The following is a 16,985-nucleotide window of genomic DNA, read 5'->3' as shown; positions in this document are numbered from 1 at the left end:
ACAGTAGTAAAGTAAAGCAGGTTTGCACCTTACTAAACAATAATAATAATAATAATAATAATAATAATAATAACAAAATATCAATTTCTTACACTTGAAAATGAAAATGAATTTTGTGTATTGTATATGCTGCACTTGCAGACTGACAACTTATTTCCTTTGTAAAAACTATATTTCAAATAGATGTCTTCTACACAATAAAACAGATTTTCTAGACAGTTTGTATTCATTTTTATAAATATCTCAGAATAAAATAGTAAGTAAATGTGTTTTTTTCTCATTAAGCAACAAATAATGAGATGTCACTGTTTTAGTTTCACATTACTTATTGGAAAAATTGCAATCATGCAAGCTACAATTTCTGCACACAGCCTTCCTCCTTAGGCTATATAAAGGCTGTAAAAACAAAAACAAGTTTCACGGCAATAAGCCTGTACATTATAACCATATTGATTCAAAACACAGTGTTCTATTTGAAATCATGTAATTAATTATTCAAGAGGAATTAATTTGTGTTTTCAATGGCAGAGTGAATGGAATGTTCTCAGGAATGTATCAATGGACTCAGATACTCAGATATAAACCAAACCCAAGGTGTAAATTAGTCCACCTAGGATTAAAACAACACGAAAGAAGCAACCATAAGCCTTTTGTTTTGATCCACCTTACACATACTAGATAAGCAATGTGACCACTTCTGCCTCGCAGTCAACATCCAGAAAAGCCACAGCCATAAATGATTTATGCAGACTGTACGCTACCACAAGCCACATTAAAAATACAAAATGTACACACAAGCACAGAGGACTGTAAACTGGGCTTCTTTAACTTCCTACAAAGGCTCAATGAAAGTATTTACAATTGTGTTTAAAAGATTCTCAACTGTCCATCTAGTTTGAAATTTAGTAGCTAAAAATATTAATTTATAGATATAGATGCATAAAGGTATGGTGTCTCAAATTATATTATCTACGTATTTCGCCCTAGACAAATAATAGACAAAAGCTTTTTTTATGTTGTGATCTGAAATCAACCATCCCCTTTTCCTCACATCAATGTCTTTTCACATCCTAAGTCATCTGTGGAACATAGCTGACCAGAAATGTCAGCTATTATCAACAGAAGCCATTTTAAAATGCCCTGAGATTTCTGACGCTTTTTTTCTTTATGAGCAGATAAGAATAGATCAAAAGTGACATTGCGCTGACCTTTTGGTGCTGAACATCTTGGCGGCGTCTTCTTTCTCCTGCTCAGAGGCTTTGGGAGGGTCGAGGCTTGATGTTGACTATTCAAACCTGCAGGAGGCACGTACAGACACACACACACACACACCGACACGCACACACATACATACAAAAGCATAAGACAGGGGCAGGGGACAGAAGGAGATAACATTAAGATTTTCAGCATCACAGTCAAGTCGCCCTCAAGTTGTCTGGATGCCTTGGCCAAGATGACCTCAACAACCTCCATTAGCCGGCCTCCAACTGAGCGATTCAAATTGACTGGGCATGGCGGGAGGCAATGAGCAGAGCATAACTCAGCCAACATGACAAAGGCAGTGCAGTCGGAGTCAAATGGCAGTTTTAATAATTATTTGTTTTACCTCGCCACGACAGCACCCATTAAAACAGAATGGAGTTAATTAGTACTGAAGCTCAACTGGAGCAATAAGGAACGTTTGCAATTAAAATGCAATTAAGAAGGGGACCTATATATCTGCTTGCGCTGGCAAACTTGTCACATGCAGGCTATTAAGTAACACAGACACTGAATGGTTAAATCCCCAAACCGGGTCTCTCACTCTACAGTGCATCTATGCTATACCTACCACACTGTATAGTGGCTGCGGGTTAGCCTCTGCTCTTTTATGTAAAGGTTATCAGAGACTGTGGAGGAGGAGCTGGAGTAAAAGAAGATAGGGTTCAATAATTAATGCTGAGGTCTATGCAGGCCTCACTTCTCACCCTCTCCTGTCTGTAATGAGATGAGTGGAGGGCCAGAGGGAAGGAGGGAGGGAGGGAGAAGGAGAATGGGGTGATTAAAGCGCCCGGCTCGGCCCCATCTACCTCCTTCTCCCCACACCAGTTGGACTCGCGAGCCTGCACATGCATCTCATTTATAACACCTGGAGTATGTTGCCTCTTTCTTACACACTGGCAGGGAGCAGAGGAGAGCTGAACAAGCAAGCGTAAAGGTTAACAAAATAGTGTGACAGTGGAAACATCTGATAATTCATTCAGGTGACATGGAGACAGTGGATGTACTCACTTCTGTAAGTAATCTAAGGAAGTGCAGCAGCCAATTTTGTGGCTTCCATGATTCGCAGAAGATAAGATAACAGCACGCACAAGTGGCCACACAAATGCATTATTATTTCTTCATGTCATGTTTGGCACACTATGTTTTGTAGACAAGAAAACGTTTTAAATACAGGCTACAGTTCAGGTTAATTGTTCTGACGTTGCATTGCTTTCAGGGTATGACGTAAGCTTGATAATGCAATTAGGTGGATTAAGGATTACAGTAGACTCACTTTTAGAGGCCAAACAAAACACACATTTCAGATATGTGTAAAACCTGCCTTATGCTCAACCGAGGAGAACAACAGTCCGACTTCAACAAAATATAATCTTTGAACTTCACAGATAGTACATCACATTTAACCAGGTTCCGTTTTTATACATCTGAAACATTTCAGACCACTATAGCAGCAGTGGGACATTAATGAGATGAGAAATAACTCGCCATAAAAGGCTGCAAGTACACGCACAGTGAAAGCCAATTATTATAAAATATTTCATTTCATTAAAGCGAACTGTTTATCTAATCGGAGGGAAAATTCAGAGCCCAGGGAGCACAGAGAGATAATTTCAAAAAGAGTCGCACAATTTCCTTTTTCACTGCTGTTAAAATGTGACTCATCCTCCCATTCGTCACAGTGTTGCAGGGCTTTAAAATGGTTACACAGAGTGCTTTACCAAACCGAGCACTCAAACCCAGACCCTCAGAAAAATAACAAACCTTCAAGCTTTCAGCATCTATACCAGACCAAAACAAAAACTGAAAATACATTTAGACATTATTTGAGATTATATGAGGCCAGCTTCACCTGCCATTGGGCTTGAGACCAAACCAATAAGCTTCCTTTTAAAGCTATATAGCAGTATAGCAATATAACAGTGAAATGAAAAGAAACCTGAAGCCAACAAAGAAGAGAAAGTCAAAGATACGATTGAAAAGATGCACAAAACATAAATTGAACCCAGCCTGCTGTATAGTCATCCATATTATTGGGTGAGTAATACATACATTAAATTGCATTGAGCTAATGTTTGATTTCATACATGCGACCTGGCATTTGGATGTTGTTTTTATGCCTTTGTCTTTTTATGAACTGTCATGTTCTATTTGGTCAGAAATTGGTTAAAAAAAAAAAAAAGAGCTTGTCACTCTGAGCAAGGTTACACCAAGCTACATGCAGCAAGGATTGAGGGGTGACAGTAATATCTTCCCACCAGGGGAGCCTATAGGTGGATGCTGAAGTGGAGTAAAAGGAATATGAAATGACAAAAGAACAGCAGCAACGATGGCAGCAAGTGACTGCAGCTGTTACGGCAAACTTCCCAGGTGAGCAGTTTTAAGGGTGTGTTAGATTTATGTTATAGCTAGTAGAGTATGTCATGTGTGAGCACAGCAGCACACTCACATTCTCAGCTTGAGCTAGTTTGCAGGCTTAATGCAACCACGTAACTCAGTAATACATTGGTCATACAATTTCTCCCTTTTTACCTTAAAGGACCTGTGTGTAGGATTTAATGGCATCTAGTGATGAGAAACAAACTGAATCCCCCCCCCCCCCGCCATAGAAACATGGTTGTGCAACATAGCAGCTTCCGTGGAAGAGGAACTGCTCCCTATGTAGATATAAAGGGCTCATTCTAAGGTAATGAAAACACAATGATTGATTTTCAGGTGATTATACATTAATTAAAACATATTTATGAATATTATATTCCATTTCTGCCAAGTCTGTTCCACTAGATGCCACCAAATTCTACACACTGAATCTTTAAATCTGTCATTTATTAGCAGATTTGGCATAGTTCCACTTCATACTTTAGATAACATTCCTCAGCTGAAGAACATGTCTTTCTTTGTAGCTGAATAAAAAGCCGCAGTCATGGTACCATGGCAGCCGATAATTGCTGATCATGCTGTTATCCATGATGAACAAATCAACTCAATGGACTAAGAACAGGGCTCTGGACAAGAATTACATGGGAACCTTGTGTGAATTGGGTATTTAAACATGCAAACATGCTGGGATACACAAAACCTTTGACTCAAAAGCACTCTTTCCCAAGATCATGAGATCACGCGAGAATCCATATTGTCAGGCTTCAAATTATGCGCTTGTGTCCAAACCACCCATGGTTCAGACCAATCAGTGTCGCAAATCCAGCTGCCTCGCAAGGTAAGATGGTGATAGATGCACCATTTGGCGTGTCAGGTTAGTGTGGTTGTGTTGTGGTCTTTTTTTGTTTTTTTTGTATGAATGATGTAGGGTAAGTATGTAAGTAAGTATGTTTGGGAGATAAATGTTTTGTGATGCAGTAACACTCAGCCCAAGAAAAAGTATATCTTATCTTATGTGTATAGTTTATCACTAGTGCATGAACCTACACCAAAACAACGCACCAGTCGAGCCACGTGGTTCCTCCTGACATGAATGGACCTTGTCTACTTCTATCTCTTTGGCAAAAGAACCTTGTTTGAGGATGTTTTTTCTGCCGAGCTTCATTAAGCCAGCCTTGTGTTTCAGCTTAATTGTCTCTGGGCGTGCAGAGCATTCTGACAAACACTATCAGCATCCAAGCATGTAATGGATTGAGGCGAATCCCTCAGACAGACAGAGGGACAGCAGGTATCGCCGGTGCTCTGGTCTGCACTTCTGCTGAAAGCTGCCGACCGTAAAACAACAATGACACAGAGGTGGTGTGTTTGGCCAAACACAGGCAGCTTTACACTCAGGGCTGACAGAGCTATTTCACACAAAACAAAGATGAGCTAAGCATGTATGCAGTGCACAGTTAACACAACCAACTGCAAACAGCCAAGGCAACTAGCTCAGCTGCTAACGTAGCCAAGGCAAATGCAGTCAATTCTATTCACTGTATCATACCCATACTATTTTTGATGTAAATGTCAATTCGCCCTGCCCCCGAGTTTATGAATGACTGACGAGAAGACAAGGTAAATAAAAATATCAGCTGTGTTGGTTCCTGGATGAAATCCAGTGGGTGAGCAGGAGAAGTAGAGTATTGATCAGGAGCAGGATTAGCTGGCCCAGCATGCAGCTAAAATCAGTACCAGCCATGAAGAAGTACACAAGAGAGCACAGAGGAGAGAAAACAACACAACAGCCACATAATACATACAGTAGATATAGCTGTGGTACTATTTTAAAGCAATGCATTTCCTGTACCAATATTCCTGAGAAGCATTTAAGAAAGACAAGGACAGACTGAACTGTGGCTGCAGAGGAGAAGTACCCATATTCTATTCATAACTGAAATTGTGTAGCCATTACTAGAGCTGCAACAATTAGTCAATTAATTGATTTGTCGTTAACTATTACATTAATCAGCAATTATTTAGATTATCAACCAATCATTGGAGTCATTTTTTGGGGAAAAAAATGTCCAAATTCTCTGATTCCAGCTTCTCAAATGTGAATATTTTCTGGTTTCTTTAGTATTCTAATATAAACTGAATATCTTTGGGCTGTGGACTGTTGGTCGGGACAAAACAAGACATTTGAGGATATCAAATGACCAAGCAACTAATCAATTAATAAAGAAGGAACAGACAGATAAACTCAGATTAATCAATAATGAAAACATTTGTTAATTGCAGCCCTAGCCATGGCCCTATTTGTTCAAATTCATTTCTAATATGAGCTGTTGCATGGTAAGAAAAACTCTAGTGCACAGAAAAGATTGAATCAATTCTGGTTGTAGGTTTTCAGGGTGTGGAGTTTGCTGACATATTGCACACAATTTCTTGGTCAGTGTGTAAAAATGCGCAAAACTTTAATGCACAGTGCAATGCATCAAAATAAAGCTTATATAATATAAATAAAACTTATACCAGTGAAAAGAAATTTATACCTAGTGTAAATTGGCATCAGTATTTGGTGAGTATTAAATTCCAATATAGGCTACCCAAAATTAAAATCTAGCCAAAAATCATCTTTACTTTCAATAGCTACAGTGGCTTTTAAATCAGGGCCCGGTTTGCTGCAGTGATATGACTCATCTCTCATCATCTGTTCTCCTCTCCTGTCCCCTGGTTGTCCCATTGTCTGCACCTAACCATTGTTTACATCACTCCCCCCTCCAGTCCCTCATCTCTTCTTTATCCCCAATTCATTTCCTTGGCTGTGTCTAGCGGCTCACACAGAGCCTGATTGTAGTATGTTTCCCGAACTAATAGGGGTCACATTAGCCTGGCAGGAAACACAATGCCATTATGGAAATGCTCAGTCAATTACTGGGCAACGAATAAACACCCCCTCTGTCATTTTTGACTCTCATATTTGCGTTTGGCTAATGGTTGCGATGCATGGTTGTTATCTTCTCGGGGGCATCTTATCTTCCTCTCCTGGAGGAACTTGGCAATATGCTTGAGGTCAATTGCATCATTGTTGGATTGCTGGGTTGCCCTGGATGAGAGCGTTTCTCTGGCAAATGAAAAATCTCAATGTAAATGTTGCCAGCCACTCATCAGCAGAAAGGGATAATGGATAGATCTTGTTTAATTTCAGTGTCCAAACATCACGTAATGGTACTCCTGTATTGACACTATCTTCAGAATATCTCATTTAGACCAAGAGATTGTTTCTTTTTTTAGTAAGAAATGCTGAAAATCTGACAAAAAAGTAAGATCATAACTTTAACACATTTAGGGTTTTATTACAACTAATATATCAGAGTTCTCCAGTTTACCTTTTTGTATGCCACCATCTAATAAAGCACAAGGAGACTCATTCTAGCCTGAATCATAACAGCTATATCTTTTATAGACAGCGTGCTTGGGTTATATTGGAGCCGCCATGTATGCTTATGGGAATGCCACTGCAATGAGGTTAAAATATGGAAGACTATAAATGTTTCTTAAATTACCATTTCCACTAAACAGAATACAAGTTCACACTGGCTGAGTTAATTTAACATGGTTTATACAACTTTTTGAACCCAATCCAACAATGAATTTAAATACAAGATAACAAGGTAAAAAGCACGCTTGTAAAGTGAGCTCCCTGTAAAACTAATGGTCTGACAACTCATATTTGAAAATTGTAATGAAGTCCTGAATATATACTGTGGGATATGACAGAGACAGTGGGCTCAAGTACAAACTGGCTTTAGCTTGCTCTGTTGAGACTGTCGAAATAACCTGGGAGTAGACCTTAAGATTACTGAAACCTGCAAAGACCAGACACCAAAAACCAGCAACATATGGAAAGACTGAGTAAACACTGAGGACAGCAAACAGCCGCAAATACTGCCAGAACATCATTGCTTGTTCCTGTACCAAAACCATTCATCAAAAACATTGGATTCTTTACTGCTCTATTTCACTGGTTGCTCATTTTCAAAATATTATTCTTCCTACTACATGATCTCAAAGATCCCAATTCCAATCATCTTAACTCATCTTACTTCACAGACCACCTTGAGCATTTTCAGACCTTTCAACCACATCTCACTGTCTATCATTACTGAATGACACTTGAGGCAGTGCCATTCACTGATGAAGACTGTTAGATGCAGCTGAACAAAGTTCCATCAAAGCCAGTCTGTGGACTTTGAGTACAGATTCTTCTGCGACACATACTAATGCTCATATTCCAACTAGTCTTAATGAGAACGATGAGCAGCCACTTAAACAGAAGGTAAACAGTCAGAATCTTTAAACACTGTTTCAGACTGGATTGGACTTGGTCAGATCAGTCATGACACCGAAATCATCCACTATAAAATCAGTCCAACAATCATAATGTGCGTCCCCACCTTTACTAAAATTAGATTAAGGCTGAGTAGTATAGAATGAAACAGAGCCATAGAAATTTCCTCTATGAACCTTTCGCACAATTTCTCCAAGCCCACATTTGCCATGCTATTTCCTGCACATTACATAAAAATATGACGAACTGTAGCCCTATTGAAAAAGGTGACACGGTCAATGAAAAGGTCGATGAAAAAAAAAAAAAAATGAATCACTTAAGGAAATATTGACACAAGGCCCCTAGCAACAAAGTCATCCCTCACACAAGGGGAATGATTCTCTTCTCTTGCTTGCTTGTACACAACATCATTTCAGTCAGAAACTACATGAGAGCCTCAAGAGATTACATTATGCAAAGAAAACTACTGAGAATTTCTTCCTTAGAGTTCACTTGTTTACTCAAAATAAATCTCTGCCTTCCTGGGTTGATCTATTTCTGTCTGTGAGTGTTCCTGAAGTTTCTATGTGCATGGAGGCTGCACATGATGATGACAATGGTGGGAAAAAAAGAGAAAACCTCAGCTTTCCAGCAGAGTTGCTCATGGCAAGGTATGTACAAGAGTGAGAACACTGTCAGTTTGAGTTAAAGACATGTACACAGTTGGGTTGGGGACTGCTCTCTGCTGAGTCATTTCACTGCGTGATATTAGGCTGACAGAGACAAATGCCCATGGAGTGTTCGTCAAAAATGGCCCCATCCCCTTGCTTTGATTCAATTGGCTTTCAAGTAGTGTCCCAAAGTGGAACCAAAGGCAATGTGCACTCAACTTAAGTGAAGGAGCCAAATCTGATTTAAGTTTGCTGACAGCATCACCTTCTTCCCATCAAGTTACATGGCAGGGATTTGTGATGTATGTCATTTTGCTGTCACATTATCACTCCATTCGCAAGAGGAAAATGCACTCAGAACACGCCCTTAATTTACCCCGACAGCTATTTGGATGATAAGTTCAGTCATTAAAGCAAAATTTGCAGCGTAATCAGAAAAGGTCTGCCAGAGCAAAGGGTGAAAACCTGTAGAACAGAGGGAATGAACGCGGATTCATCACTCTCTAACCAGTTCAGGGGAAGCAGATTTAATCACTTTATGAAACATCAACATCCAAAGAGTGCCTCCGCCATCCTTTATCCTATCCATATAATCAGTGATTTGGGTCACATGGCTGGCTTCCCATTGCATCATGGACCTAGAAGACCGGGAGGTGAGAGGAGAAGGGGGCGGTTTGTTGCTCTGCTCAAGGGAGGAGGAGGAGACATGAGGGGGTCACTGGGCTGGGTTCCTGTGGCTTAGCATGGCAAATCCTCTGTAATCCTCCAACTAGTCCCATGGCGCTGTTTACTGTATGTAGGTAAAGCTATTATGGACCCAAACCAAACCCGCCCCGCTACCGTGTAAGCTACATCCTACAACCGCAAGTTCGTCCTTCCTCTATTGTTCACCTGTTGTTTTTTTAAGAGGACAGCTGAGGATGTTTATCCTCCGTAAGTCTCTTTTGAGATTATCATCATTAGACGGTAGGATAACAGTGAGGAAGCCAGACAAGAGATGAAAATCACACAGAGAAGGGCGAGAAAACAAATCAATCCTCGGGGCATTTAAAGCAAAACAAGGGAGGGCAGGAGGGGGCCGCTTTACGGCCTGCAGTCTGGCAGCTTCCCTTAGATACAAAGTCAAATCATTACTATAACTGGACTGTTCTTGGCGACTCCAGAATCAACACTCCTACATGTAAACACAAGTCATTTTTAGCAAACTGCACCACATATACAGTAAAGCATCAAAGTGGCGTAAAAGCATCGTCCTGTCCGGGAATTTCAGCTGCATCTTTGTCAACAATGTCTCCAGCCAGTATAGGACCATAAAGCAACATAATGGTGGAATGTATTTCTTGGAAGCTTTAAAATTAATTTTCGGCTGGATTCCTGGCATCACATTACAACAGAAGGCAACAAATCACTGTGTCACTGCCCTTGTCATTATCTAATTGCTTTCTTGTGGATTCAAGACTCTCCCTTCCCTCCCTCCTTCCTTCCCTCCCTCCCTCCCTGCCTGCCTGCCTGCCTGCCTGTTTCCCTCTCTCTATCCATCACTGTTTTAAACCTTTTCTTTCTGATATTCCCCAAATTCAGCAGCATCACAAAAAAGTACAATCTTTGAAAAACTAATAATTGCAATAGCTGAAAAAGACTGAATGCATTCATTAATCTAGCAATGTTATTGCTGGCTGTGGGGATGAATTAGAACAGAGGGACACTTCGCATATCTATTTCATGAGACAGGTGCATTGGAGAGGGACGAATGGATCAACATTAGAGGGCAACTGTTTTAAATTACTCTAATATCAACAAGATTATTTTATATCAGAGTCAGTAATATTTAGAATTTTAATAGATACTTCAGTTACTGCAGTTCACTGATTTTACATATTAAATTCAGTTCAATCATCACCAGGAGTACAACTGAGCCTGTAAAAACAGTTGCATAATGTCTTCTGTGGCTCTGGAGGGCGCTTTTCCAAAACTTGCAAAAAATAACCCTGATGATGTCATCAGGATCAGGATTATCTTTCATAGAAAACCTGCATTGTAAACTCTAGGTGTGCAGATTTAGGAGGCAGGGGGGTTTAATGAAAGATGCTAATGAACTGCATTATGGGAAATGTAGGGTTTATTGTTTTTTGAGCTTGGGCTACACTAGAGAATCAATTTAGAATGTCTGCAGCACTAATTTTTTTGATCTGTCTCTTAAAAAAAAACTTCATGGAAGGGCAATACTGAATCAATCGACTACCCAGAAAAAAAAAGAAAAAAAAGAATCACATTTAGTGGAACAACTGATAATTTTGGAACATCATTTAACCCAGTTAATATCTCCCATGCAGATTATAAATGCAAAATATTTTATTTAATCAGCTTTTGCAGAATCTTGAACATCATATTAGGTGACCTTAACAGACTGCCTCTTTAACAGAATATGAACACTCGTGAAAAAATATTCCATCTAGCAGCTGACTCACACATTTCAACATATTTCATAAATCAGGGAAAAAGTCTATATTATATAATTTTTTTTTGGCCTGTAAAATAGCACACCATGAGACCGAGCAACTAAAAAAGGTCCTTCTGAAGCCTGAACAAAGTGCTCAACAGTGTCAAAAGTTTGAAATTTTGGCTCATGATCACACGGAAGGTGATTTTGGTTGCAGAGAAACTCTCTTCTATCTAAGATTATCCTTCTCACGTGGCACTGTACAGCATCAACATGCAGGCTCAAACACTACTTTATTCTTTTTCATTGCAACAACTTCTATGAGTTCATGTGGGGGTTTGAACATGGATTAGCACCAGCCAGTTACAAACGTAGATTTAAGGCTCCGTCTGCACCCGTGATGGTGGCTCCCTTTGGTCTGCTTGATTTAAGAGCCCTCAAAGAACCACTGGAGAACTAAGTGTACATATACAGAACGTGCAATAACAATCCCTCACTGGCTACATGGCACTATTACAGAACAAATGAGAACCATTAATGACTCAGAGGGGAAATTATTCCTGGATCAGTCATTTTTACTTAAAACTGCAGTACTTATAAACCACTGAATCCCCAAGGAACCACTTATATCTACATGGAACCACTCAAGGTTACACACAACCACTAATTTACCTTAAGGAAGGTCAAACCATATCAAGGTAAAAGCAGTTTGTACTGGATATTGTCATAGGAAACGCCACATTTAAGAGCATAAAATTATCAGCAGCTTAACCATTTTTTCACACCCAAGTGTGTTTTCAGGAAACACTCTGCTTGGCAACAAGTCAGATCTGGTGTTAGTAATTCAGTGTTTGTCTGTATTCCTCAGGGTAGAGCAGAGGTTCTCGGCTCTACCTGAGAGCATCTGCTGGTGTGTGTGTGTGTGTGTGTGTGTGTGTGTGCATTAATGAGGTTGCAGATATAGGTGAGATAGTCGCAGCTGTTAAAAAACCACATGACTTTTAGAGTCTTCCGCAGATGAATCTGAGAGATACTGAATTTTGTCGTGACCATCTTGATAAACATCAAGCCTCCCTTACAGCTTTGGCTTATCAGCAGCACAAAACAAAGCATCAAAAGCATGAAAGCACAGTTTGATATACTTGAAATACAGATAAGGAAACGTTTTTATTTTAAGTAGTCTAATTGAATTTGTTTCTTCTTTTAAAAAAAACAGGCTGCATATAATCATTTCTACTAAGTGAATATAGTTCAGTTCCGTCAACATGAATCTCAGTGCAGTAATCAATTGGTAACAGCAAGCACTCACTGATGATGGCAGGGTTAGGGATTAATCAAAGCCAGCAGGACCATGCATAATTTGATCATGAGAATCATCATTCAAGGTGGGTGTGTGCGCTTGTGTGTGTGTGCCTACACCATCCTTTACAGTAGTGACAGAAGTGATGGTTCTTGTTTACTCTAACCTGACAGGTTGTCAACAAGTGGATTTTTTTATTCCCTCCATCAGACTGTGCTAAATTTCCATTTGATGACCAGACTTTGCAGAACAAATTTAAGGCTGTGCATGAGTCTGTGCATGCTGGTTAAAAATGTTAGAGTATGTCCTTTTCAGAGAATATGTCTGCACGCTGTCTTGGGAACTTTTTTTTTTTTTTTTTTAAGTTAGGATTAACAGGATTAACCTCGGTTTAAGAAAGTCAAGTTTTTCCATCCACTATGAAACAAGTAAAATAACAGTATCATGATTACGCAATGAGTCCTGTTGTGACACATTTTCGTCAGCATGACTTGTAACATTTGTCAACTTGTCCATCCATGTTCTGCTGTTCTATGAACTGACCTTGAACATCTCTGTGACCTTGAACAAAACTACCTTCCACATCAGCACAGCACGGACTGTCTGTGAACAGTACTACAGCTCCACTCTCAGCTCCACACCTGAACATGCTGACCTACCCTGGACTCACGTGTTTTTATTAGGATGTATAATAAGAGATTAAAAAGCCTGGACAATATACAGGCTTCCCTCATCTTACCCTGGAGGCAGCTCATTCTGCACCTTATGGAGCTATACCTTATTGCATTATGCAATGGTCTAATAGGCTTAGCTGCATGCTACTCTGCAGGGGGGAGTTTTAGGCAGACTCTGATGACTCACTTCATTAAGTCTCCCTTCCTCAGAGCTTTCTAGTTGCTGAGGAGTGAACTTTCTACTCCCCCATATTAACACTGACCTCGGATGCCATTTGCTGCAGGTAAACATCCAATAATCAGTTCACTGCAACAAGACTCAACTTAAAAAATACTATTTTTGTACACATTTCTGAGTTCATAATGGTTTATTTCAATTCCTGGCATTTTTGTTGTATTTTCATGCTTTTATTTTACTCCCATAATATCCACTAGAAAGACTAGTTGCCTTATTCCCCTAATGCTATATTTATTCTCCTGAATGTTCCTATAATATTCCTGCAGGGTCTTTTGCAGGAATATTTATTCACTAAGCTTGTAAATGTATTCTAGGACACATAATACATATTAATGCAGCAGATAAAAGGGATATAGCCACCCCTTGATAGTAGTATAACTACAGGTAAACGACATAAAAAGCACGTAATGGCGTTTAGGATGAATTACAGCGACCCTTCACCTGAATCTCACCTGCACCGCCCGGAAGCATCAGCATCCTCAGACAACTATTTTTAAACCATCCGGGCTCCTGAGCTGTACCAGCTGCACGGAAACACAACACTTTACAAACATTAAACCTTTATAAGGAAACGACTCATCCGGCCGTATCAAATAATAAGCCGGTGAGTCGCTTCGGAGATGACAAACACGTCGGTGCACATCAGTACTTACTTTCAGATGGGTATCACGCGATGAGCCGATTCAGATGCTCGCAAACATTATCGGTGTTTAGAAGTGTTTCTTCATCAGGCGTGCACCACAGCGGGAATGTACACAGAGGCAGACATGCGGAGTCATTTGACCTTCTCCCAATAGAAACTACCATCGCTGCGACGTAGCATAGGGGAGGAGCGGACCATACCAAGCAGGCGAGGGGGAGTGGTAGGGGGGGTGGAGGGGGGGGAGCTGTCATCCTGAGATGTACTGTAGGGATGAGAATGATACAGTGCTTGTAATAAAGGAAAAAAACCATAGTGGAACAGCAATGTGGAAATAAATGGCTGGGTATTTGAGACTATATCGGTTTAATTGGCGATTTAAATCAGTTTTACAGTTTCTTCAGTTCCTGCAAATGAATGAGTTATCTGATCAGATGTTTTGCTCTGCCCGCTTTTACAGCATTAAAGACACTTTTTATGTTTATCAAATTGAAGGTTTCAGAGACGAACCATTAAATTGGACAATATTAATTTATTTCATAATCGTTTAACCAGGAGGCCACTTGAGATACATGATCAAGACAGACCTGGTCAAAATGTCTGTGCAGAGTAAACACATTGCCACGTAAAAAATTACAACATTCACATATAGCGCATTAACATAGAGCTTGACTGTTTAAAACAGTGGCAAAACACTGGTTTGATAGGTGTTTGAAACAGGTGAAAGCGTTTTACAGAGGAAGACTGAGTTTAACAAGAATGACTTGAAATGAAAAGTTACATATGAGTCTTCCTCCATACTTTTTAGGGAGATCTGGCCAGTTAACACACATAAATTACAGTGATGAGTTTGTGATCCCACATTCAAAAGAAAATACAGAAATTAGTGGTAAACACGATCAAGACCACACAGTAGTGATGCATGCATGTGTAAGAGGTTGCCATAAGCAGAACAGAAGATTGTAGTGAAGTAAAGTGACCAGAAGCAGGAGTCCTTGACATCAGATGTTTAGTGGCCTCAGCACTTAGAAATAATTGATTTTTTATTAGTTTTACAGTCAATTTAAATGATTTAATTCACTATGATTTACAGTTATGTCTTATCAGATAGCATAGTAGTGATAATTGTCACTTCCTTGCCTCTATATTTCATCAGGAAACACTGAGAAAAAAAATCCTAAATCACAGTGACTGACTGTATATGACTATATAATATTTGTAAATTTTAATGATATAGCAGGTAAAATGGCACTATCACTTCACTGTAAACTACTAACACAGTGTGAGTCCTTTAATGTGACAACCTCAGATATAAAAATGTAGCTATTTTAACTCACTTGCACCACAGAGATGCCAGAATGCTGCTGGAATATAATAGCAAAACTATAGATGATGAATAAAATGGCAAAAAGAGGTCTATAAACTTTATATTGAGTATCACAGATACATTATACAAAACGCTACTGACTCATTTTCAGTGGCATGAAAAGAACATAAACTATATAGAATACACAGTTCGCTCATGAATGGCTTTTATACTATTATATCAGGATTAAAGGTAAGATCCTTGAAGGTGGTTTACTATATCAGCTAGTTTTACTCTGTAAAATACTGTCTATATAGGCCAAGAAAATAAATGTCCTGGCAGTGATGAAGTGAACACACCTCGACCCATTGCTTTACATGAAATGTGTGGCCTTGGGAGAATACAGCCTCATATAAACCACTGCTTCCTTTCCAGGGATTCACCCTGGAAGACCCCTGCAGGATGAAGTTGTCACTATGGGTGGAATGAAGAAACCACAATACAGACATTGAAGTTCAGTGTTGGGACCTTATGTTGCAGAAAAGTCTCCACATGGACACAAGAAATGGATTCAACCATGTGTTTGAGATTTTGCTGTTCATGGTTGTTATTGCATTTAAAATTTATATGATCATTTATGTACCATGACCTGTTGATATATGTACAGCCATGTATCAGTTGTTGGGAAGATGAAGCTCAAGGCCAAATGCAGACCAGTGTCTTTCCCTGGTCACATTGACAATGCCAGGACTTCGTGCCCACTGAGTTGGAAACTGCATTTCTCAAGTATAAATGAAGACTTGTTACTGTATTGATTGATGGTGCACTTCAGCAGCGAGGGGCTAAAATCGATGAGCGCCGCATGGAGTCTGAAGACTGAGGGCTGAAGACTGATGCCTGTGATGTCTACCCTCCTGAAGACCCCAGAGCTCACTCATAAATAAATGAAGGAGACAGTGCATTTCCTGACAAATAGCTTGTTTTTATCAGAGGAAAGGCCGCTGTTTACCTTTTCAAAATGATTCATATAGAACAGAAAAACTCCCATTCCAATATTAGAGTTCATACACTCTGCAGATATACAATATAGTCCTGTTATTCATTAAACAGCAAGTCCATTCATCAGAAATTAGTTAAAGAGGCGCTTGCAGCCACTGTAAACAGTCTTGCAGAAATTAATTTGACTTGAGACCTATTGAGAGGCAGTAAGTATGAATTTCTCATCTGAGTGAGTCTGAGTGAAATTATTTGGAAGACATACTATACAGAATATTGCCTGTAATGTTAAGTAAGGCTCACTGGAAAAGTTACAATTAAAACTGACTGTAACGTGAATTAAGGAATGATACTATAGACCCACATTTTAGTCTACATAAAGTGAGTTTTTAACTTTGTCTCAACTACTGCCACTTGAGCTCTGTATATAGTGCATCTGTGTAGCCAAAACTGACGCAGAACATTTAATGCAGTCGGTCAGTGATGTCAAGAAAATGATAATTCATTAATAATTTATGATTAATTGATTAATTATATTTATTCATAGTCTTTCTTGGGGATATTACACCATTTAGTTTGACAAGCAGCTGCTCCATTCATTTATAGTTTATTTTCCATCTTGGCTACAGGACAGGAAGATGTAAATCTACCAAGAAAAATGGTGAAAAGGGAAATATTTCCTTCATTCAGGATCACTAAACTCAGTGTGACACTGGTATATTAACATGATTATAAGTCTACAGTCATGCTAGCAGCTCTGTGAGGCTGT

General features: G+C 39.4%; 1 protein-coding gene across 3 annotated transcripts in view; it reads right to left on the bottom strand.

Moving 5' to 3' along the window:
* oxr1a (oxidation resistance 1a) overlaps positions 1 to 14,047 on the bottom strand; it is a 178,559-nt gene extending 164,512 nt beyond the window's left edge. For all 3 annotated transcript variants that reach the window (XM_067602365.1, XM_067602367.1, XM_067602368.1), the window contains exons 1-2: positions 13,928 to 14,047; positions 1,209 to 1,295 (exon numbers count right to left, since the gene is read on the bottom strand). In XM_067602365.1, coding sequence (XP_067458466.1) covers positions 1,209 to 1,225 — 17 coding nt within the window. In that variant the 5' untranslated portion in view covers positions 1,226 to 1,295; positions 13,928 to 14,047. The remainder of the gene's footprint in view (positions 1 to 1,208; positions 1,296 to 13,927) is intronic.
* Between the last annotated feature and the right edge of the window lie 2,938 nt (positions 14,048 to 16,985).

Source organism: Thunnus thynnus, chromosome 10 (assembly GCF_963924715.1).
Source record: "Thunnus thynnus chromosome 10, fThuThy2.1, whole genome shotgun sequence".
In the NCBI taxonomy this organism is placed as follows: Eukaryota; Metazoa; Chordata; class Actinopteri; order Scombriformes; family Scombridae; genus Thunnus; species Thunnus thynnus.
This window is presented reverse-complemented; position numbering and strand designations above follow the sequence as displayed.